The sequence below is a fragment of the Zootoca vivipara genome, chromosome 16 (assembly GCF_963506605.1).
Source record: "Zootoca vivipara chromosome 16, rZooViv1.1, whole genome shotgun sequence".
Lineage (NCBI taxonomy): Eukaryota > Metazoa > Chordata > Lepidosauria > Squamata > Lacertidae > Zootoca > Zootoca vivipara.
In genome coordinates, this window is record NC_083291.1 from 27,475,993 (window position 1) to 27,499,418 (window position 23,426).

Below are 23,426 nucleotides of genomic sequence, written 5' to 3' on the forward strand. Positions count from 1 at the left end.
CTGCACCTATTGGTACAAACTACAGATGAAGGACAAAGACCAAGTACATCTCTTTGCCATTATCCTCGGAGGTGGACATGGAGTGGATGTGCTATGCTTTTAAATAGTGTTATGTATTGTGATATCAGATTATGTGATTTATATACTCATGTACGTTTTTCCTTTTGAGGCTGCCTTTAATATGCCTGCCAAACCTTCCAAGTGCCTTACGATACACTTTTCCCAGCTATATTTTTTCAATATAGACAACATTGAGTTGTCTCAGTGTAATAGGATCATGTGTTAAGCTTAGTGGTACATTTTAAGTGCAGGAGTTCAATGTGACAGCCCCAAAGCCATGTCCCTAAGGAGAGCCATGCCCCAAGAAGAGCTCAAAAATGCAGACAGGAGATGTGTTGATCCATCATTTTACACGCACACAGAGTAGCAATACATAGCGTAACACACATTTTTGAAGACTCCGCATGATTGAAGTCCTATGCATTGTTAACACTGCGAGGACACACACAAACACTGAAGTGCAACATTTTGTAAGGTATTTTTTTTATTTATTTAGTAAAGGTGCATGCCGCCCTTAAGACCACAGGCCAGTTTACAGCATGAAAGCACAAGATGAATTTTTTTTCCAAGACAGGTTTTCCAATACTATCCAAATGTGAGCAAAAAGTTATGCACATTTAAAAAGAAAATAAATTGCGAGCTCGGGAGAGGCCAAGGTAGGAAAAAGATGCTGAGCAACACGGATTGATCCGGCTTTTCGTGTTGGCACCAAATAAATACGTAGATAAATAAAAATCAGTGACCTTAAATTAATGGCTATGGAATTAATAATTATGTTTTGAAGCTCCTTTTGTGACCCACCCTCGTAACTCCCAGCCAACCAACCCAAAGGGTGGCGAGCAGCTACGAGGAGCAACAAATTCTGGCACAGAGTCGGAAGCGACCCCGGGGCAACCTCGCCGCGCGACGCGATGGGCGGGCCACGCCCCCAGGCCAGGCGCCGCTCGGGTTGCCCTGGCTACGCCGGCTCTTTCGGCGCATGCGCGAAGGGCCGGTCAGGTTCTCGTTGCCAAGGCGACCGCTCGGACTCTTTCTCTTCCGCGCCGACTGTGGCCTTCCGTCCCTCCGGGGAAACTCGCGATGGCTCCGAAGCGGCCCAAGAGCGGCAGCGGGGCCTCGGCGCCTAGCGGGACCGGTTCCAAGAACTGGGAGGCTGGGCTGGTGTCTGCACGCTTAGAGGAGGTGCGTTGGTGGGGGCGGGGCGGGGAGACACACGTACACACACGCGTATGTGTGCACACACACATTCATATATATATGTGCACACACATATGTAAACACAAACATATATACACACATATACGTGTGCACAAAAACATGTACACACAGATACACGCACTCATATGTACACAAACATATACACACATATGTACACACACATATTTGTACACATGTGAACACATATAGTGCTTTTTTTCCTTAAAAAATGTTTAGGGGGTGCTCTCATTTTGACTCAAGAAAATCACCATTTTATATTTCAAATCGGGGAAAATAAATAACAGTAAATGGACAAAAGTACAAAGATTTACAAAATGTTTAGGGGTTTGCGTACACCTGCGTTCCCCTCCAAAAAGCATTGCATACACACACACACACACACACACATATTCACAGATACACACACATGTACACAAATATATACAAACTCATACACACGTGTGTGTAGACATACACACATACACACTTGTACAAGCTTCACTTGAGCTCAGCCATGCTAGAGATCCTAGTTTTGCTTCAGTCTCCCTCTTTGTTTTGTGTGTTTTACATTGAAGGAAGGGCATGTGATGTGATGTAGCCCAGGCGAGCCCTACACTTATCCTTGGGAGTAGCCCCCAACTCGCCAATTGAATAAAGTGGAATTTAGCACATTTACATGCCTCATTTTCTCCAAGGAGCACAAGGTGGTGCATAAAAAAAGGATCATTTCATTTATCTTATTATTTGCATTTATATTTCGCCTTCTCCCCCCCCTCCCAAGGTGACCTACATGGTTCTCTTGCTTCCTAATTCCATCTGCACAACAACCCTGTGAGGTGTTGGTTAGTCTGAGAGGCCTTGACTGACCCCAAGGTTGCCCAGTGAGCTTCATGGCCAAGTGGAGATTCAAATCCAGGTCTCCCAGGTCCTAGTCAACCACTATAACACACTGGCTGTTTAGTCCTTGAAGTTTCTTTGATCCTTGGACAGGTGTCAATATTCAGCCTTGAGCAAGGAGCTAATGCATCATTTTGGTCTGAGACTAACAAGAGCACACCATACATTTAAAGCATGTCACTTTAGCCAAAGAACTCTGGGAATTGTAGTTTCCCTCACAGCTACAGTTCTCAGCACCCTTAACAAACTACAGTTCCCAGGATTCTTTATTGGGCAGGGTGGGGTGGGGTCATGTATTTTAAATACACTGAATAAAAAACTGAGCTGTGAGATCCTCAGATCAGATTTTGTTTCAGCAACAAATTCATGAGCAGCCTGATCCTTTGTGGCAATAGGCATTTCTGAGCCCAGCTGCAGTCAGTAGACTTAGATGAGCCTAATGCTTTAAAATGACTAGTCAGCATAGTTAAGCAAGCCACCATAGCTGCCAAGTTTTCCCTTTTCTCGCAAGGAAGCCTATTCAGCATAAGGGAAAATCCCTTAAAAAAAGGGATAACTTGGCAGCTATGCAAGCCACTAGTTTCACAGCTTTACTGCCCTTAGTTGGTCTTTAAGGTGCTACTGAAGGAATTTTTTTTATGCCCTTCTTAGAGTTATCTACAGTGCCTGATAGTTTCACATCCAACTGAAATTAATGGGACATAATTCAGTTGCAACTAATATTGCATTGATTTCTGCTGAAATGCTTTATTATGCTTTTATTTTTTAATTGAATTTTGCAAACTGCTTTCAGTATTGTTTTAATTAAAAAGGTGTGTGTGTGTGTGTGTGAATGAAATCCTAAATAAAATAAATGTGATGTTCTGCTCTCCCCTCAACCCCCTGTAAATCCAGATGACACCTGTGCAGCTAATTTAAAGGAGATGCTGACAGAGGCTGATGTAGTGATACAGTATCAGCCATTGCTCAGTCAATTTCTTATTAAAAGGATCATTAGCATCTTCGCCCTGAAGACAGTTCAGTTATTTGTATGGGGTGTGGAAGAGTTGCTGAAGGTCACATTTGGCACCCCAAAGGCTGCTGGACTTTATTATTGACAACTGTGAAATGTACGATGGCTTGATACATTATTGATATATTATTCATATAGGTCATTATTATTAAGGTCATTATCCATTAATTTCATAATGGTGCTGCCAACCTTTCAAGCAGCCCTTTAATAAGCAAGACTAATAAAGTGTATTTATTGGCTAACACTGGCTAACAATTACCGGTAATTGAAAGAAGGGCCATTTACAGATAGCAACACAAGGACAATCCTGATTACTTTCCACACTTGTCTTGCATCACTGAAGCCTTCTTTTTGATTCAGAAATCTAGCATAATGGCTTTAGATTTGAATTTTGCTGTGGCTTGTTTCAGTATTTTGGGTGGACCTCAAAAATAGGAGTTAAAGAATTAGATGTATTTGAAGTGGAGACAAAGGATTGGCAAATATGACAGCTCTCTTTGGAAATCATTAACATTTAACAGCTTATATATCCTGATGGAAAATACAAGGTCATATTTGAGCAATCATTTTAAAAGCGTAGCTTGTCATTGCCTTTGCAGATATTAATATAAAATTCCATTTGTTCTGAAGTGTGTTTTGATCTGCCATACATTTCTAAGTGTGTAAGAAATTATAAATGTGAAACTTTGCTTCATATTATTTTCACAACCAATGCAAGTATGTGTGTCTAAATCATACAGAAAATTGTCACTGAATTTTGCTGGCATCAAATAGATTAAGAAAATTATTCTGCAGTATAATATTGCCATCTGGTGGTAAGAGAGTAGTTGTTTATAATTCTTGAATGTAAAAGTTGTTTGTTTGTTTTTGGGATAGGAAAATTGGATTCCCAGTATCGCAATGGTTGTTGGGGACCAAACCGAGGATGAACTTCACACAAAGGCCCTGTCTCTTGCTGTGCAGGTGCCAATGCGGAGGCTCTTTAGTATGGTGACTTGGGAAGGAATGTTAGCACAGGTATTTGGTATTCATAATGGTGAGAGGTGGGGTGTGGATGCTGGGGTTAAAACTGAAACGAGAATGCATCTCTACCTATGACCAATAGTGATGTAAAATAATGCTCACCCCATTGCCAAGAGATGGAAATGTGCTTCCTGGTCTCCTGAGATATGATTCTCAGGATAAGCTGGAGGAGAAGGAAGTGGGCATTTACATGGAGGCAGAATTTAAAGGCTAGATGTAGCTGGGTTGAGAGGAATCACCCTGGGGCTCATTTGCATCCCTTGAAACTGGATTGGAGGAAGACAATTGGAAGCTGTTTTACCCCCTTTGCTTTGTCAGATAGCTGAGTGGAAATCTTGGAGTAAGAAACCTGTACTCTCAGTTGAGTCTTGATACTATAACTTACAAGAGCTTTATTAGTAGTAGTTTAAGACTTTGGTCAGGATAGTTTTAAATGTCTAACATGCAACATGTTTATAAGCTATGTAAAGTTCAATATACTTTAATTCCTTTTCTTTTTTCGTTTGTATTTGGATGTAATATTTTAAGGAATTGAAATAAAGTTTGATTAAAAAAATAAAAAAATAAAGTTCGATATACTTACTTTCCTTAGAGTTCAATACATGTACTCTTCTTAGAAGATTAGGCTAGGGATTTAAGAAGTAGCAAAACCAGTTCCGCTTACGCAAAGGATAATTGAGCATGTGTTATTCAAAAAAGTAGCCATCCTCACCATGCACATGAGAAGCCATTTTGAGACAAAGAGGAGTTTCAGAATCAGATTGTGATATGTCACAGGAGCGTGTTAGTCAGAGTAAAAAAAAAGGTAAATTTTACAGAGTTCCCCCAAGCCTTCAGACCCTGCTAAAATAGCTCTTTGTCTTCTTAGTCTACATGAGGATTCCTCAAACTCTGCCCTCCAGATGTTTTTGAGACTACAATTCCCATCATCCCTGACCACTGGTCCTGCTAGCTAGGGATCATGGGAGTTGTAGGCCAAAACATCTGGGGGGCTGAGTTTGAGGAAGCCTGGTCTACATTAAGCAACACATCTCACTCTGAGCATGTCTGAGTATTACAAACCTAGGTGAGCATAAAATAAATTCAGAAAATTAATTCTCTTGTATTTGTTCATTACACTATATGTTTTACAGATCATGGCAAGTGGAGATGTAAGCAAACCAAAGGGCAAAGAAAAGGAAAAGGAAAAGGAAAAAGAACCACCTTTGTTTACTGAGGTGAGTGAAAGCATTTTTAATTACCATTGCTTGGATTACTTTTCTAGCTCTTGTCTCTTCGGAAGAGAATGCTTTCATGGTTGGGGCTGTTTGCTTTGCAGCTGGTACTGAAGAAAACCTTGAAACATATTTTTTTATGAGACACTAGATGTAGAATAGTGTACACCATACCATTTCTAGTCAACATACTAAGGGTAAGCAATGATGTGTCAGGATGTTATATGATGAGCAGCTAAGCGCTATTTCATAAGTCATTTCACACGTCTGCACTTATTTTGGAGTCCAAAACAAGACAGACAGCTTCAAGGCACACAACGCACAACTGGACTTGTATAGGTTTGGACTCTATAAAATCATTATACCAAACCATGGTTTGCAAGATTTGAGCTTCCAGTGCATAAACAAATAGTGGTTTAGAACTTCTGGAACATTTTTTTCTTTCTGTTTGTTTGGCACTCCTCTAGGTGCAGTGGACTGTAGAAGGCCACCAGGTCTCAGTCACATGAGCAAGGTTGGCATGCTTTTCCTGGATCCCATTAACCAACTTGGTGTTCCTTCAAAGCATCTTCAGGTTTAAGACTACAGACAAGCCACTAGTATTATCAAGACCTGATGTCCCTTCCCTACACTGCTATAGCACTCCCTGACCATAGTGGTACCTGCATCTCCTTCCTGAATCATTGGCTCTCTGGTCCTAGTGCAGTCCAATCCAGCATTGTCCTGAGAATAATCAACAGTGTTACTTTATAATAATAAAAAATAAATGTAGTTAACAAAAACCACACGTGCACCCAGCCCTCCAGAAGTCAATTAGGGTAGATATAAATATGTTAGCAGTTGTGCTCATGTTTCAGTTAACCATTGAAAGATCCACCTGTGATTATCACTTTAATTACACTCTCCATGCTCAGGTGAGTGAGACCTGGCTCTTCCCCCTTGCTTTCTTACACCCAAAGTAATGCCCCCAAAAGGGGTGATACCCTTTGGTGAAAACTTGCTGCATTTAGGATATCACTTAGAAGGTTTCCAACTCTGCTGACTTGTTTAAGTCATCTGAAACTATTAATCCAGACATCCCCAAACTTCGGCCCTCCAGATGTTTTGGACTACAATTCCCATCATCCCTGACCACTGGTCCTGTTAGCTAGGGATCATGGGAGTTGTACGCCAAAACATCTGGAGGGCCGCAGTTTGGGGATGTCTGTATTAATCCTTTACACAGTTCCAGTGCAGCCTGCAGTTGATGGTACAAAGTTACAGTGACTCTCGCTCATTCACCATGTGAACCCTACCAGCTGTAGGCTAGGAACTACATAGCATCTTTCTCTGCCCTTGCATTTGTCGAGAGTGAAGCCCTTTGACTACATTCTCAACATGAAGCCTGCCAGCTTCAGACAACATATCGACATGCAGCAAGAACAGTCGTCCATATCTGTGAAATCAAAATCGACACCATATGCAGTCGAGTGCAATTTCTCCAGAGGTGCGAGGGTATGAGAGGATGTCAGAACTGTGGAGTAACACCTCATTCATTCAAAAGCTATAAATAGATCCAGTATTCTTAAAAAGAAAATTGGAGAAATGTTTTAGATAAAGTCTTCCGTAGAAACACTTTCAACCTTGGAAGAACGTTTTAAGTCACTATCATGCAACACCTCTCTCTTTCTTCTAAAAACCATTGATGAGTTTTTGTGTCATGTTGTTGTTTTTAAGTGGTTATGTGAATGTCAGGAAAAGATCCCAGATGTTAGTAAGCTATATGAAATTTGGTGGAAGCAAGCTGTAAAAAACATAGTCATAAAACAGCTTGTCAATGCCACACATCTGGACAACGTAGCCGTATGTTCTTACTGCTGTCATCACCCAAAGAAAATTCAATAACCTTATTCCACCCCAATTAGGCTACACAACAGCAGAATCAGTATGAACAAGAAAGGGGGAAATTGTACCCGGATGGAAACTCTAGCACCCAAAAGTATTTCTGAAACTGCCATTGGTTAGTTTCCATTTGTGTTTGCAGGTACAAAGGTTCCCATTGTTGGTTTACTATCTGAACAAATTGTACTTAAAAATAGCTATGTTATAGCAGTGCCATATCATACCTGAAATCTGAACCTGAAGGTATGGTGGAATCTATGAACACCACTTGAATGCTAAACCAATAGTGCTTATTCTACTGGGCATATCGTTGTCCCATGTCCTAAGCACCTGTGTTTCCATGACACCCACATCCATGGTTTAATTTTGCACCAGGTCAAATATGGCAGGCTCCCACTTCTGTTTGCTACACTAACCAAAATTTGCCAGCACAGAATCATGTCCTGTTTTGCCCAGGTTGCTATTGGTGAATTACAGCCTTTCTAGAGGGGTTGGAACAGGCTCTATAGCTGATTTTTCCTTACCTTTGAAGACAGGCCAGACTTGCAAACCAGACTGGTACATCACTATTCCTCATTCCCTATCTTGAACCAATATGCTTATGTTGTAGGACACCACATACACTGAATTTGATACTGAAGCAGTAATCATTCGCTTTCTCTTTTCAGGTGTTAGAGGTGGCAAAAATCATTCTCAATAATGGAGAAGCACTTCCTGTAACTCTGATTGGAAAGTTAATTAAATATCAGATGCTCTGCATTAAACAGAAGGACCTGCAGAGAAGGGCTGCTGAAAAGAAGGTATTTTAGGATCACCTGGGAGTAAGTCCCATTGAATTCAATGGACTTCAGAGCTGAAACATAACAAATTGTAAAAAGCTAAAGGTAAAGGTACCCCTGACCGTTAGGTCCAGTCGCGGACAACTCTGGGGTTGCGGCACTCATCTCGCTCTATAGGCCGAGGGAGCCGGTGTTTGTCCACAGACAGCTTCCAGGTCATGTGGCCAGCACAGAGTCTAGGGCTTGCTGATCAGAAGGTCGGCGGTTCGAATCCTTGCAACGGGGTGAGCTCCCGTTGCTCGGTCCCAGCTCCTGCCCACCTAGCAGTTCGAAAGCACAACAAAGTGCAAGTAGATAAATAGGGACCGCTCCGGCAGGAAGGTAAACAGCGTTTCCGTGTGCTGCTCAGGTTCGCCAGAAGCAGCTTTGTCATGCTGGCCACATGACCCGGAAGCTGTCTGTGGACAAACGCCGGCTCCCTCGGCAATAGAGTGAGATGAGCGCTGCAACCCCAGAGTCGGACACAACTGGACCTGATGGTCAGGGGCCCCTTTACCTTTTACCTTTAGACTAAAGGATTCTGCCCAAGGCCTGAAACTGCCGAGGACTCCCACGTAAGTTCCACCCTCTATTGTGTGGGCAGGGCGGTCCCACCCTACCTGGCCAACTCCCCTGGCAATGCCCCCCCACGGGATTGGTTAACTGAGGTTAGGTGGAAACTTCCAGGTATCCAGTGTGGGAGGGGGCAAAGCCAGGTTGTATTTTCGGGAACCGTGTAGGATCGGGGGGGGGGGCGACTGTGCGCAACCACGCAAAGAACACCCCCCCCATTTGATGTGGGGAGCAGTCATTGTTGTCCTAAGAGCTGAGTGCTCTTGAGTGTTTTAAAGGCTAAAACAAGTGGCAAATAGTTCAGGGGTAGAACAGGTGCTTTTATGCTCTAGGTCAGGCATAGGCAACCGTGGCTCTCCAGATGTTTTGGAACTACAACTCCCGTGATCCCTGACCACTGGCCCTGTTAGCTAGGGATCATGGGAGTTGTAGTTCCAAAACATCTGGAGAGCCAAGGTTGCCTATGCCTGCCCTAGGTTCAGCCCCCAACATTTCTGGTTGTAGAAAAAAGTTCTGGTTGAGGAAAAAAAGAAAGAAAGAAAAAAGAACGACCTTTGAGAATGGAGGAGCAGCTTCCAGCCTGGGTAGGCAGTTGTGGGCTGTTGTCAGCTCTTAGGACAACAATGACCACTGCCCACATCAAATGGGCTGACTTGAGTAATATAATAACATTGTTATATTATATGTTATATTTGCCTCTTCCAGTGCCAGAGTGCCTATCTTCCCTGATTAAGCTATAAAGTGGAAGCAGAGATACTTCCCTTGAAGAAGGGCAGAATAAAATGTAACCACTCTAACTAGTAGCAAACTTGAGTGGTTGGATGTCTATTCATTTGGAAGCATGCAGAAATTGTCGGTTAGAATATGTGGGGTGGGGTATTTTAAATGGTCTGAGAAAAATCTGAGTTGTCAGGGTGTGTGGAATGTCAAAGTATTTGTTGAGGAGTGAGAAGGAAACTAAAATGTACATAGGGAAAAGAAGGAACATTGGGCTCCAGCAGGTTATAGTAAGTATCCTGGAGGGCATTGGGTTGAGGGAGAAGTGTGCTGTGCTGCCTCAGATAGGTATACTAATGATTGTATTACGCCACCGTAATATTTCCCCCTGTTGTTTTCCATAAGATGTGCATGTAGTTTATCTAATTTGGTGTAGACACCCGAGGACAAGGACAAGGAGAAAGACGAAAAGGGGAAAGGGAAAGGGAAAGGCGGCAAAAAGGAGAAACCTCCCAGTGCCAAAGGGAAAGGGAAGAAGAAGGGAGCTGAGTCACCAAGTGTGTCAACAGCTGCCATTAAGAAAGACACCAAACTTAAACGACGTGGAGAAGAAGATGATCTTGACAAATACATCGGTGTGTAAAATATAAATCAGTTGTATGCTTCATGTCAAAAGAACTACAGATTCAGGACTTCAGACTGATTCGCAGTAAGAGGAAGCTGTGGCTAATCCTGGCATTCTGAGAAGCGCAAGCATATGAGACATCATATTAGAATGTAATAAATTAAATTACTGGAAGCCAGTAAACATAGACTATATGAACACAATAAAAAATATTCCTTCAGTAGCACCTTAAAGACCAACTAAGTTTTTATTTTGGTATGAGCTTTCGTGCGCATGCACACTTCGTCATATACTCTCATACCAAAATAAAAACTTAGTTGGTCTTTAAGGTGCTACTGAAGGAATTTTTTTATTTTGCTTCGACTCAGACCAACACGGCTACCTACTTGTATATGAACACAGTAAATGACGATTAAGCAAATCCTTTTGATCTTTGCTTTTAGATTTAACGTTTTTAGAAATATGTCCTGCTCGTTTCAAGAGGAACTTAGCATTCAGCACAGCATGTTTAGCCTCACAAACTGCTAAATTTGCCTGTAAATACTATAATACTAATACTAATACTGTAATATTAATTTATTATTTATACCCCACCCATCCAGCTGGGTTTCCCCAGCCACTCTGGGCGGCTTCCAACAGAAAAATGAAATAAAATAATCTATTAAACATTAACAGCCTCCCTAAACAGGGCTGCCTTCAGATGTCTTCTAAAAATCTGGTAGCTGTTTTTCTCTTTGACATCTGATGGGAGGGCGTTCCACAGGGCGGGCGCCACCACCGAGAAGGCCCTCTGCCTGGTTGCCTGCAACTTGGCTTCTCGCAACGAGGGAAACGCCAGAAGGCCCTTGGTACTAGACCTCAGTGTCCGGACAGAACGATGGGGGTGGAGATGCTCCTTCAGGTATACTGGACCGAGGCCATTTAGGGCTTTAAAGGTCAGCACCAACACTTTGAACTGTGCTCGGAAATGTACTGGGAGCCAATGTAGATCTTTCAAGACCGGTGTTATGTGGTCTCGGAGAAGGTCTTTCTTTTTGTGACTGCCTTGTGCACATAGGCAAAGGGGATAGCCTCATTCAGAAACAATTCTTGTACTTAGTAAAAGAATATGATGTGTATCCAGAAGCATTGCATGTGCTGAATAAACAGGTATAGGAAGAGCAGGGTATTCCTTGGATAATTGTTCCCATTTCCTGCTCACATGAAAGGAGACGAGATGCTCCCCCCACCCCATGTTGCCTTCCATTGCTTGTTCAGTGAATCTCAATATGGTATAATCCTTTTAATGTCACCTGTCAGTTATACTTTTGGCAATGCTTGCTGGGAAATGCCTCAGAAATAAAATAAGGGATGCCTATATTGCCTCTTTCTTCCATTCCATGGCAGCACATCCCAGCATTGGCAGGAACAAATTTCCTTGGAAATGTCTTTCTGAAGACAACCTAGGGAATGATACTACTTGGGCAGGACATACATTTTTCAACTCTCTCCAAACACTAAATGTTAGTTAAATAGTTGCACACTAATAACCTTATTTTAAAAGGGTTTCTCCCAGCCTCCCTGCCCCCTCCTGAGTTACACCCAATCCCCTTATGAATTGCATATGATACAATCCGAACTGTAAGTCTTCAAAAGTTACATGCATTTGAAAAGCAGGATTTGTAATAGATGTATTTATGGAAAATAATTTATATGCAAGTCATCTACCATATATATGTAAACTGCCAATTTGGATGCTTTCTCAATATTATGCTTTAATAAAACCAATTGGTTTGTATGATGTTTTGAACAGATGATGAACCAGATGACGGTGCTCAGTATTATTTCATAATTAGTGGTTTTCACTACCCTCAACTTCTGCCTGTGCTATCCGATCTTGGGATCAATGTTGCAAGCGTCATTAAGATTTCTTCTGACAATTATGAGCCACTCCAGACCCACCTGGAAGCAGTTGCTCTGCAGGAAGAACCATTTCTTGAAGCAGAAGGTGAGCTGATGATTAGCAATTGTATGTGATATGAACCTGAAGATCCACCATTCTTGTTCTTGTTTTAGATGGGCATTTTTGTTGTAGCATACTTTGAGCATTTTAATTAGCTTTACCAAAAACAAACAAACCAAAAACCAAGATATACTATTGATATTTTAATAGACTTTAAAATCTGTATCTTATTCCTGAGCTAAGTCCATTTGTGGATGAACCAGAAGAGTAATAGGTAAGGGTGATCATGGCACAGGGCACAGTCCTTGCAGAAAAACACTGGGGAGTCAAACTGATCCTTCTTTCTCCCACCCCAAAGTCACTTATAGTTAGCAAGGGCATACTAGCTTAATAATAATAATAATAATAATAATAATAATTTTGTGTACCCCCACCCTTTTGGCTGGGTTGCCCCAGCCACTCTGAGAAGCTTCCAACAAATATACAAAGGCACAATAGAACATCACACATTAAAAACTTTCCGATACAGTCATACCTCGGTTTAAGTATGCTTCGGTTTGAGTACTTTCAGTTTAAGTACTCCGCGGACCCGTCTGGAATGGATTAATCCACTTTCCATTACTTTCAATGGGAAAGTTCGCTTCAGGTTAAGTAAGTACGCTTCAGTTTAAGTACTCCGCAGACGGTCTGGAACGGATTAATCCACTTTCCATTACTTTCAATGGGAAAGTTCGCTTCAGGTTAAGTACAGACTTCCGGAACCAATTGTGTACTTAAACCGAGGTACCACTGTACAGGGCTGTCTTCAGATGTCTATGGAAGTTTGTGTAGTTATTTATCTCTTTGACATCTTATGGGAGGGTGTTCCGCAGGGCTTGCGCCACTACTGAGAAGGCCCTCTGCTGGGTTTTCTGTAACCTTTTAGACCCTTGGAAGCCATCAGAATCCCAAGTTAGTGCACCCCAGCCCAGCATCAAAGGGAGAGAGTTGGGCATGTTCAAATGGTGGTGGTGGTGGTGGTGGGGAAGTAGACAACCAACTCATCCATGTGCCCTCTGGTGAGATGAATTGCCTGTCCTCTTTGCCACTTAAATACTTAAAAAGATCTTAATGTAAACATACAAACATAACATAAAGCTCTTGTGCTTTATGTTAATTAAGGTTTATTTGTTGCATTGTTTATTTGTCGCATTATTATAATGCAATAATTTTAAAAAAACTTTGTGCCAAGTCACCACCATACTGTGGGATTCCCTGGGCTACAGTAGTTGTCTTAACATCAGTAATGATGGTTGAGTCTTCCTGCTTAATAGCTCTATGGAGCCAACAAAAAAAATGCCTCTATTCTAGGCTGGTGCTGTGGTCCAGGGTCTCCTAAGGTGCAGCTAGGTAAGGGACAGGTGGAAGGAAAGAAAGGCAATGAGAGTATTTGTAAAGTCAAGCAGCAGGAAGGAGGAAGTTGGATCCAAGGTTTGGCTTCTTAGATCATGGTCTCCGTTTCCTTGAGGAAGGACTTATGGTAAGAGATGGCTTGCACCTCACAGCAGTTGGCAAGAGTATGTTTGCTAAGAGTCTTGTGAAGCTGCCCAGGAAAGCTTTAAACTAAATCCTGAGGGGGAGGGAGACAATATTACAGATGACAGGAATACCTAGTACAGTGGAACCTCGGTTTATGAATTTTCGGTTTATGAACGCCGCGGACCCATCTGGAACGGATTAATTCACTTTCCATTACTTTTAATGGGAAAGTTCGCTTCAGTTTATGAACGCTTCAGTTTATGAACATACTTCTGGAACCAATTACACCCATGTTTCAGTTTATGAACGCTTCAGTTTAAGTACTTCACGGACCCGTCTGGAACGGATTAATCCACTTTCCATTACTTTCAATGGAAAAGTTCGCTTCAGTTTATGAACGGTTACTCCGCAGACCGTCTGGAACGGATTAATCCACTTTCCATTACTTTCAATGGGAAAGTTCGCTTCAGTTTATGAACGCTTCAGTTTATGAACAGACTTCCGGAACCAATTGTGTTCATAAACCGAGGTACCACTGTACTGGGAATAATAGCTTCATTGAAGGAAACAGCTGGACTTGTGGTTTCACTTTCTATACTAAAGCACACAGTATAGGAAACAAGCAGGATGAATTTGAGCTCTTAATACAGGATGGCAACTATGAAACTCATGACTGGAATGTAGAAATTGAGGGGTAGATCCTATTCAAAAGAATAGGCCAAAGAGGAAGGGAGGAAGAAGTGCATTACGTTAGGGGAAACTGCTTTACAAAATGTGTACATTAGTGTCACAGAACGAGCTGGCCAGTTCCAACAGCTCCAAGTTGGAGTTAACTCTTTATTAGCAAAAACACGATCTTCACAGACTTGACTGAGTGTCAGGCCTAATGAGCACAGCAGCTTATTCCCTGTAAGTCTTGCTCCATGAACTCAGTTGCCAAAACTAAAACGCCCCACCTCCCTAAAACCATCTATGTTTCCTCCTCTCCAGGGCTCCTCACCCCCAGCAATCAGAGACTGTGCCTGTCTTTGCTCCTCCAGTTTCATGCCTCTTCTATTTCTGGGAGTCAGGGGAGAAGGGAGCTTGTCGCAGCAGGAGGGGGAGATACCCAGGAAACTTCACCAGCCTGATCACCTCTGCTTCTTGACCTCCCTCCTCCCACTTGCCTGTTTCAGCTTCTTCCTCTGCCTCTGGACTTGTCTCTGCCACAGACTCCCAGCTCACTAAGCCCTCTTACCTCTTCAGCTTTCGACACCTCCTCTTCCTCATCTCCCTCTGACCACTCACTGCTGTCCCACCACCGCTCCCTGGCTTCTGAGCCTTTTTCCCTTTGGGTTCCCCATCTGGTTCCCCCTACCATTCCTCTGCATCCAATCAGTCCATGACAATTAGGAGAAATTCTCACTAAAATGCTGATCAGTTTTCATGAGGACCTAACAAAAAAAGCTGCCATGGAAAGGTAGAGAACTGAACTTGGAAAAATGACAAAACTGAAAGAAACCAAAGTTGACAGATTCATCCATTCCTGTGTATCATGTTATCTGACCAAAGCTTAGATTATTAAATAGGCTTTGCAAAAGAGCGAGCTGACCGTGGCTTAATCCTTTTTGCCCAAAGTATGCTTAAGATTTGCCATGGGCATACTTGCCTGCTAAAATAATTCCATGCTCATGCAACCCTAGTTGTCGAAGCTGAAAAGAAGAAGAAGATGAAAGCTGCCAAGGACCTGCAAACCTTCTGGAAATATTTGGAACCTATTCTGAATAGTGGGAAACCAGGATCAAATCTTTTTCAGATAGCTCGACTCCATCACCTAGTCAAGGAGTCTTCCTTTCCTGCCGACTGGAGTAACGCTGACATGTTGGTTAGTAGCAGTGCTGTTTTTCTAGGAAAAAGTGGTGCCAGAACTCACCCTCATTTTCTTAGTATGGCAATGGTGCCCACCTGAGAGGTGCGGGAACTGAGTTCCTGTGAGTTCCCCCTGAACTAAAGGCCCTGGCTAGTTGTATTGGGTTATATTTGATGCAGCACTGAGGTTAACATTCTGTTAGTGCATGGATTTCTCCTTGCGCCATTGATCACTTCCCCGCTCTCCTTGCCCATGCACCCCCTAAATAGGATCTAGGGCCTTCCCCCAACACTTTGGATCAGATTTGGGGATGGTACGGGCCATATGGGAGGAAAAGGAGGAAATTCTCTTGCGCCCATTGTCTTTTACAAGAAGCATTTGTGTTGTGTAAGTGGGCAATAGTGCATGGTGTGACATCTGTTTCTAATTCTGGAGTGGGAATAGATGTTAATCTGAACCCCGAGGTTTAGCATAGTCCCTCACCAAGGTATTGTTATAGATCAATAGACCCTTAAGGTTCAGTTTGAGGCTTCCTAGAGCAGAGATGGGGAACCTCCAGCCCATGGCGAATCTTGGCCTTCCAGGGAGTCCAGTTTGACCCACAAAGCCATTTTCCCCAAACTATGCCCACCCACACAACCCATCAACTGATATATCTGGTGCTGTCAGCTGATTGGCGGCAGGACAGGATGTAATGCATCATTCATTGGTTCAAGCAGCCCAGCACTCCTGCTGGAGCCTCTGAAAAGCAGAGGTTCAAGCAAGAGCTGTCTGAAAGGGAGAGTGCTCCTCTGTTTAAAATCTGAGCGGGCGACAACGAGTAGAAAGACGTCTGCATTGTACAGTCTCCTTTCTCTAATCCTTCGTCCCTGCTGCCTGCTCAGACGTTTAAAGGCTCCTGTCTCCTCCTGCCCATCCCAAGCAGGCAGCAGAAGGTGGGGAAGAGGAGAAAGAAGCTCACTCATTCAGCTGCTTAAAGGGCTTTACAAGTCTCCCCACACTCCACTTACAAGCCTCCAAGATTGGATGTTTAAAGGGGAAGCATGGGGAGACTTGCAAAACCATACAAGGGCATGGTTGAACAGAAGCTTCATTTGCAAAACAATATGTCTTGTATACCAAATTCTCCTAAACGGATGATGGAAAGAAAAGGCATTTGCTGTAGTTGTCATTTAGCTTGGAATTCTGGTCTTTGGTGGTATGGATTCACTGCCACGTGTTGGTGAGTGGAAGAAAAAATAGGAACTCTCCCATAATGGAAATCTGGGGGGTTTTTTTGAGGTGGGATAATATTTATATTAAAATGCATTCAAACTGAATAGGGCAAAGTCATGCTTGTTGTGTTATTCGATAGCATGTATAATTCATTGCTTAGAAGTTGGCTGAGTTCCCATGTGTTCTGCATGTTATAAAGCCAGTCTTTATATTTCCTCCTTTTATTTTGTGTAGCTTGAATTTGGAACGGAGCTCTTTGAAGTTGTGGCATGTTTGATGTATGACTGCCTGGACTGGAAAAGACAGCATCAGCACTTCTTGAAATCCACCAAATTTATTAATGTCCCCGTAGTAGAAAAGAAGAGCAAGACTGAGGTTAGAGACCACGTCCATGCTTGGTAGCAGATGTATTTCCATGTAAAATTGTGCATAGGAGTACATTTCTGCATAAATATGCATCATCTAGTAGATAGTTCAGTGTCAGTAGTGTGGTCCAGAGCAAAAATGGTTGGATGGATTAGTCTTGGAAAAGCCATTACTTCTCGGGTCACTGGGCAGTTCTAAGATCCTGCTATTCCTTTGGGGCACTTATATCTGATCCAAGCACAAGTAAAGAAGAAGAAAGCACCCCAAATGGCAAAGAAGGGAGAAGTACACAAAGTACACGAATACCAGTTGTTAGGAATCACAAGTGGGGAGAGTGCTGTGGCATTCCGGTGCTGCTTTTGAGCTTTGCACAGGCATCCGGTTGGCCACTGTGAGAACAGGACGTTGGACAAGATGGGCCATTGGCCTGATCTAGCAGGTTCTTACATTCTTACTTCCAGCTACACAACCAGAGTCCATGGGAGCCCTGCCAGTTGTGGGGTGGCGTACCAAAGTGTATCAGTGAAGACATTACAGAAGGAGCCAATTTTGGTGTGAGCTATGGGGAGATTCCCCTATAACAACTCTCAGCTCCACATATACAATCTAACCTCCGCCAGACACAGTAATGCCACAGCAGCCTCTGCTGCCTTTGCTACTGTAGAGCAGGCTCTAAATCCTGCTCCACAGGGGTATGAATCTCCCCTTTTTACTCACCCACCACGTACCTGTACACACATACTCATGTATCTACTGAACATGTAAGCGCTTTTTGACTTCAAATCACAGAGGAAGTGAGGGGAGGCATGACACCCTCTCCCACCCAAAGACTCCCTAGAACAAGGGTTCAAGACGCATGGGGGAGGGGGGTGAAAGGAGCCCTTTGTGGGGCATGGATAAGGAGGCATCGGAATAGGCAACACAGGAAGCCACAGCCATTTGTCATAGGAGCAACCTACATTTATGACATTGCACAGGTTTAGGAAGCAGGAGGCTGCAGCCCAGCAAAATTTTGTTACATTTGGAGGTAGTGAACCTCCCAAAGATCAGGTGAGAAGGTGGAATTTTTTGGGGAGGGGGTATTTTGTTGTAATATATGACATAGTCTGAGGACATAGGAACTAACCCTTCTTTTTACAGTTTAAAGCCCAAGTCTACTACAACAGGCTCTCCATAGGACTTTGACTACTCATAAAGTTTAGCCAGTTGAAAAAGCAAAAGCCAGACCAGAGCTGGCTACCCGTCCCTTTCCCAAAAGCATAATCAAATATACTGGTTATGATCTACAAACCCCTATGTGACTATGTGGGAAGTTATTCACCCATGCAAATCTGGATTCTAAGATCCGCAGAAGATATCCATCTTTCTGTCCTGAAGTACATTTGGTGGGGACTCGAGAGAGGACTTTCTTGGCTGCTCTCAGGTGCTGGAACTCCTTGCCAAGGGCAGGCCAGCTAGTCCCATTTCAGATGGCCATGCGTTGGCTGGCAAAGACATTTTAATTTTGACAGGCCTTTTGGCCTATAGGTTGCCTTGCAAATGGTTAAACAGGTTGTGTGAATTGTGTCGGAAAGGAGGGGGTTCATCTAAGTCATGGAAAGGACAGCCTAAATTCTACCTTAATTCAAAAATTCTCCTCCAGGTGATCCCAAGATTCCTCCAGCACTCTATGTGACTCAAACCTGCAGTAGTTCCTTGCATCACATTATTCACAAAGAGTGTCCAGCAGCAAAATTGACAACCTGTTTAAGTACTTAATTCAAGTACTGCAATAACTGGGTTGAAAAGTTGAATATAAGACGGCTGTATTGTCATAAATGTTTTTGTTTCACAAGGTACCACCCCCTGCTCCAACCACACCTTCAAGGAGAAAGCAGGCAGCAGAAGAGCCTGCTGCACCAGTTTTAACAACAGGTATGTGTGAAGTGTCTGTAAGTTATTCCTAAACTTTGTCATCGAAAAGAGTAATTCCTTTTCAACATGCTGGAGAAATAGGGCAAAATATGTGTAAACCTTCTGCAGATAGCAGTGGGGTGATGAGTTTTGATTAAAGCTGCCATCCAGAACCTGAGAATTCTAGCATCTGTAGTGAGATGCCTTCTGAAGCAATTCTTAAGCATTTTCACTGCATCAAGGCATAAAGGTAAAGGTAAAGGGACCCCTGACCATTAGGTCCAGTCGTGACCGATTCTGGGGTTGCGCGCTCATCTCGCATTATTGGCCGAGGGAGCCAGCGTATAGCTTCCAGGTCATGTGGCCAGTATGACAAAGCCGCTTCCGGCAAACCAGAGCAGCACATGGAAACGCCGTTTACCTTCCCGCTATAGCGGTTCCTATTTATCTACTTGCACTTTGACATGCTTTCGAACTGCTAGGTTGGCAGGAGCTGGGACCAAGCAACGGGAGCTCACCCCGTCACAGGGATTCGAACAGCTGACCTTCTGATCAGCAAGCCCTAGGCTCAGTGGTTTAGCCCACAGCGCCACCTGGGTCCCGCATCAAGGCATACTGAATGTCAAAAACGTGCTGTTTATTTCAGGGTAGATTTTATATTCTCCAATATGGAGGATCAGCCATTGTATATATCTTCTTCCCTATAGGTCCATTTCTTATACCCACCTTGCACCTAACCGCCTGGATCTTCCTCCTCCCATACATTGCAACTAATTTTTGCCTTCCCCATCAATTCTGAAGCCACCACTCCTTCCTACTCTGCAGCCCCCTTTGTATACCCCTTTTCACTTTCAACCCCTCCTACACCTCCTCCCCTTCCTTTTTTTTGCAACTCCTCCTTGCACATAGACTCCCATTTAACCAGTTAGACCTCCCTACCCAATGCAATTACTAACCTCCCTTTTCACCTCCCCATTTCTAAAGCCATCTCTCTTTTCCAACCCCATTTTGCCTTCACCCCCCCTTTTTTTCAAACCACCTCCCTTCCAAGTTTTCCCTTGACATGGAACACCCACATGGTGATTTTGCAGCTCTTCATTGCCCCCTTCTCATCTCTGCTCTCCAACCCCAAGCAGTCTCCTCCTTCCTCACCCACATATGTGCTGTTGCTGATGTCATATGCAGTTATACCAATCTCTGCAACAGCTTGGGGGTGGGATTCCTGAATTTTCCTCCTGCTGAAGCAATGTACTCTGGAGCTGCCAGCCCCCTCTGGGACTTTTCCAGGCCGCAGCCTGGAACACTGTCGCTGATGCTTCCTTCTCCTGCCACAGCCCAAGAGGCCCATGCCCAAATACAAGAGTTTGAGGTGTTCTGGTAGGCTGAGGGAAACCCAAGCCCAGCAGGCCCATCTTTCAGCAGAGATGAAGAAGGAGGAACGTTGGGGCCGAACTAGGCCCTGGACTTTCCTGCATACTGCTCAGAATTGGGTCTGCTGGTCTCAGGCTTCTTTGGTTCTCAGGAAAACCCCACACTAGATTGTCAATACACTGTCATTCATATGACACTTTGCGATGCTAGCTCCATCTGTTGGTGACCACACAAATTTCAGTATGATGACAGACCGGTACAAATATTATATATGAAGAAAGGGCAACATTACTTTTTGATTACAGATGTGGACATGAGGTATTATAATGACCTCCTGAACCCAGTCCCTGATGAGATTGTTTCTGTTCCCTTGATACTGGAATGCATGTTGCAACAGGTAAGCACAGTCATCAGTATATTCAAGAATAGTAGTCTTTTCTTTCTTTCTTTCTTTTTAAGGTTTTGTGTGCAGCTAAAAGTCCTTCACATGGTATGCACAGGAAAGTGACCTTATGGGGAAATAACTGCTTTACTAGTTAACGGGACTGGAGCTTTCTCAATTATAACTGTCCCAGTTCTCAGTCAACAGTTTTCTTTTTCTTTTTTAAAAGAAAAAAAGAAAAAAATAAAGAAAAAGGATAAAAGAGTTACCTTCCGAGTCATTTCCCACCGCTTGTCTTCTAAATATATTTTAAAAATTGCGTTCCTTCATTTATCATGTCTATCTTAATTTCGATTAATTTTGTTTTATCACACTAACATTTTCCAGATTCTAATTTTCCTCATGACTATCTAATTTAAACAGATCATCAACTCTGTTTTAACACCATTTCTTTTAAAATATTCCTCTACCACTCCCCATTCCAATTTAGATTTCTGCTTAGAAGTATTCCGAATTGCTGCCGTCATTCTTTCTAGATTCATAAATTCAATCAGTTTTAATTGCCATTCTTGGATTGTGGGTAGATCTTCCTTCCTCCATTTCCTAGCTATCACTAGTCTCGCTGCCACGCTCGCATACAAAAAAATATTTCTTTTGTTCTCAGGAATATTTTCTGGGATAATGCTCAATAATAAATACTCTGGTTTTTTTCTAAAAGTCAACCTCAACATTTTTTTCATTTCTTCATAGATTTCGTCCCACCATTTATATATTTTTCCACAGGCCCACCAACAATGAAAAAAATTTCCTCCTTTCTCGCCGCATTTCCAACAATTATCTAAATCATTCCTATATATTTTGGCCAATTTACTGGGAGTCAAATGCCATCTATAAATAAGTTTTAAGATATTTTCTTTTATATTCATACTAGCCGTGAATCGCATTGAAACCTTCCATATACTCTCCCATTGTGCTGCATAGATCGGCCTCCCTAAATCTTGTGCCCACTTTATCATTACCTCCTTAACTACTTCATCTTTTAATTCCCATTCTAACAAGAATTTATATATTTTTGATAATGGCTTTTCCTTATTTTCTATTAATAATTCTTGTAATTTTGACTTTCCAATTGTAAATCCTATTTTTTTATGTTCCTGAAAAAGGCTTTGAATCTGTACGTACTGCAACCAACTGTTGCAGTACTGCTTGATCTCTTCATATGGTTTTAGTTTCCATTGTCCCTCTTCACTCACCAAAACCTCTTGGTACGTCAACCATCTTCCTTTTTTCCACCTTCTCCCTAGGGCTGTCATCTCGAAGGGCGAGGCCCACCATGGTATCTTCGGTTCCATTAGATTTTTAAATTCTTTCCAAATCTTAAATATTGATTTTTTGATCACATGATTACTAAATTGTTTATTTTTCCCTTTCTCTATTTCTAATAAATATGTATGCCATCCCCCAACATTTCTAAATCCTTCCACCTCTAGTAACTCTTCATCTTCTAATATTAACCAATCTTTAAGCCAGCACATACACGATGATGCATAATAGAGTCTCAAATCTGGTACCCCCCACCCCCCTCTACTTTTAACATCCGTAAGTAGTCTGTACTGGATCCTTGGTTTCTTGTCCAACCATATAAATTTACTTAAATCTCTCCTCCATTCTTCAAAAATCTTTCTCTCCCCCAATATAGGCAACATTTGAAATAAAAATAAAATTTTTGGTAAAATTGCCATCTTTATTGTTGCTATCCTACCTGAGAGAGAGAGATTTAAGCCCCTCCATCTCTCCATATCTTTCTTTATTTCCCTCCATAATTTTCCATAATTATTTTCATATAAATCTATATTATTAGTACTAATTATGATACCCAAATATTTAAATTTATTCACAATTTCCCAATTTGAAATTTGTTGCAATTTGCTTTTGTCCAATTGTCCCACATTTTTCAACATCATTTTTGTCTTTTTTTCATTAATTTTTAATCCTGATATTTCTTCAAAAGAATTTAATATCTCCTCTAATTTTTTGATTGAAATCTCTGGCTCTTCTAACATTACAATCATATCGTCCGCAAAAGCTTTTATCTTCAAATTTTTATCTTTCACTCTGATTCCTTCAATTTCCTCCTCCTTCTTAATATCCACTATTAAAAATTCTATTGATATTATAAATAACAACGGGGATAGAGGGCAGCCCTGTCTTGTTCCCCTCTTTATTGCGAAATCCTCTAATACCTCTCCATTCAGTATTAACTTAGCCGTTTGATTATTATATATTGAATTAATTCCTCTCATAAATTTATCATCTATTCCAATTTCTTTTAATGATCTTTTCATAAATTTCCAAGATAGAGAGTCAAAGGCTTTTTCTATATCTAAAAAGACAAAGGCTGCCCTCTTCCCCGGAGACCAATCCAAATATTCCAATAGATCCAGTACCACTCTCACATTTTTTGCCAATTTTCTTCCCGGTAAAAATCCTTGTTGGTCTTGCCCTATAATCCTAATTAATATTTTTTTCAATCTAGCCGCTAAGATGTCCGTAAATATTTTATAATCAACATTAAGTAACGAAATTGGCCTAAAGTCCCCTACCTGTCTTTCCTCTTGCTCTCCCTTCGGTATTAATACTATATAACCTTCTTCCCATGTCTTGGGTATGGTTCCCTTCTCTAAGATATCATTCATCACTTTTTGTAAAATTTCTCCTAATTCTTCTCTAAATACTTTATAATGTCTGCTCGACAAGCCATCCGTTCCGGGTGACTTCCCCAATTTTAATTTATTTATGGCTTCATATATCTCTTGTTTTGACACTGATTTATTTAACATTTCTCTCTCCTCTTCTAATATTTTATCTTTCCT

At 42.1% G+C, this 23,426-nt stretch overlaps 1 protein-coding gene across 4 annotated transcripts in view; it reads left to right on the top strand.

Annotated features, from left to right (window-relative positions):
• Positions 1 to 1,077: 1,077 nt before the first annotated feature.
• SPAG17 (sperm associated antigen 17) overlaps positions 1,078 to 23,426 on the top strand; it is an 88,012-nt gene continuing 65,663 nt past the window's right edge. For all 4 annotated transcript variants that reach the window (XM_060268869.1, XM_060268866.1, XM_060268868.1 and 1 more), the window contains exons 1-10: positions 1,078 to 1,242; positions 4,043 to 4,183; positions 5,323 to 5,406; positions 7,953 to 8,084; positions 9,829 to 10,027; positions 11,810 to 12,004; positions 15,160 to 15,341; positions 16,776 to 16,916; positions 18,743 to 18,821; positions 20,477 to 20,568. In XM_060268869.1, the coding sequence (XP_060124852.1) occupies positions 1,141 to 1,242; positions 4,043 to 4,183; positions 5,323 to 5,406; positions 7,953 to 8,084; positions 9,829 to 10,027; positions 11,810 to 12,004; positions 15,160 to 15,341; positions 16,776 to 16,916; positions 18,743 to 18,821; positions 20,477 to 20,568 (1,347 nt within the window). In that variant the 5' untranslated portion in view covers positions 1,078 to 1,140. The remainder of the gene's footprint in view (positions 1,243 to 4,042; positions 4,184 to 5,322; positions 5,407 to 7,952; positions 8,085 to 9,828; positions 10,028 to 11,809; positions 12,005 to 15,159; positions 15,342 to 16,775; positions 16,917 to 18,742; positions 18,822 to 20,476; positions 20,569 to 23,426) is intronic.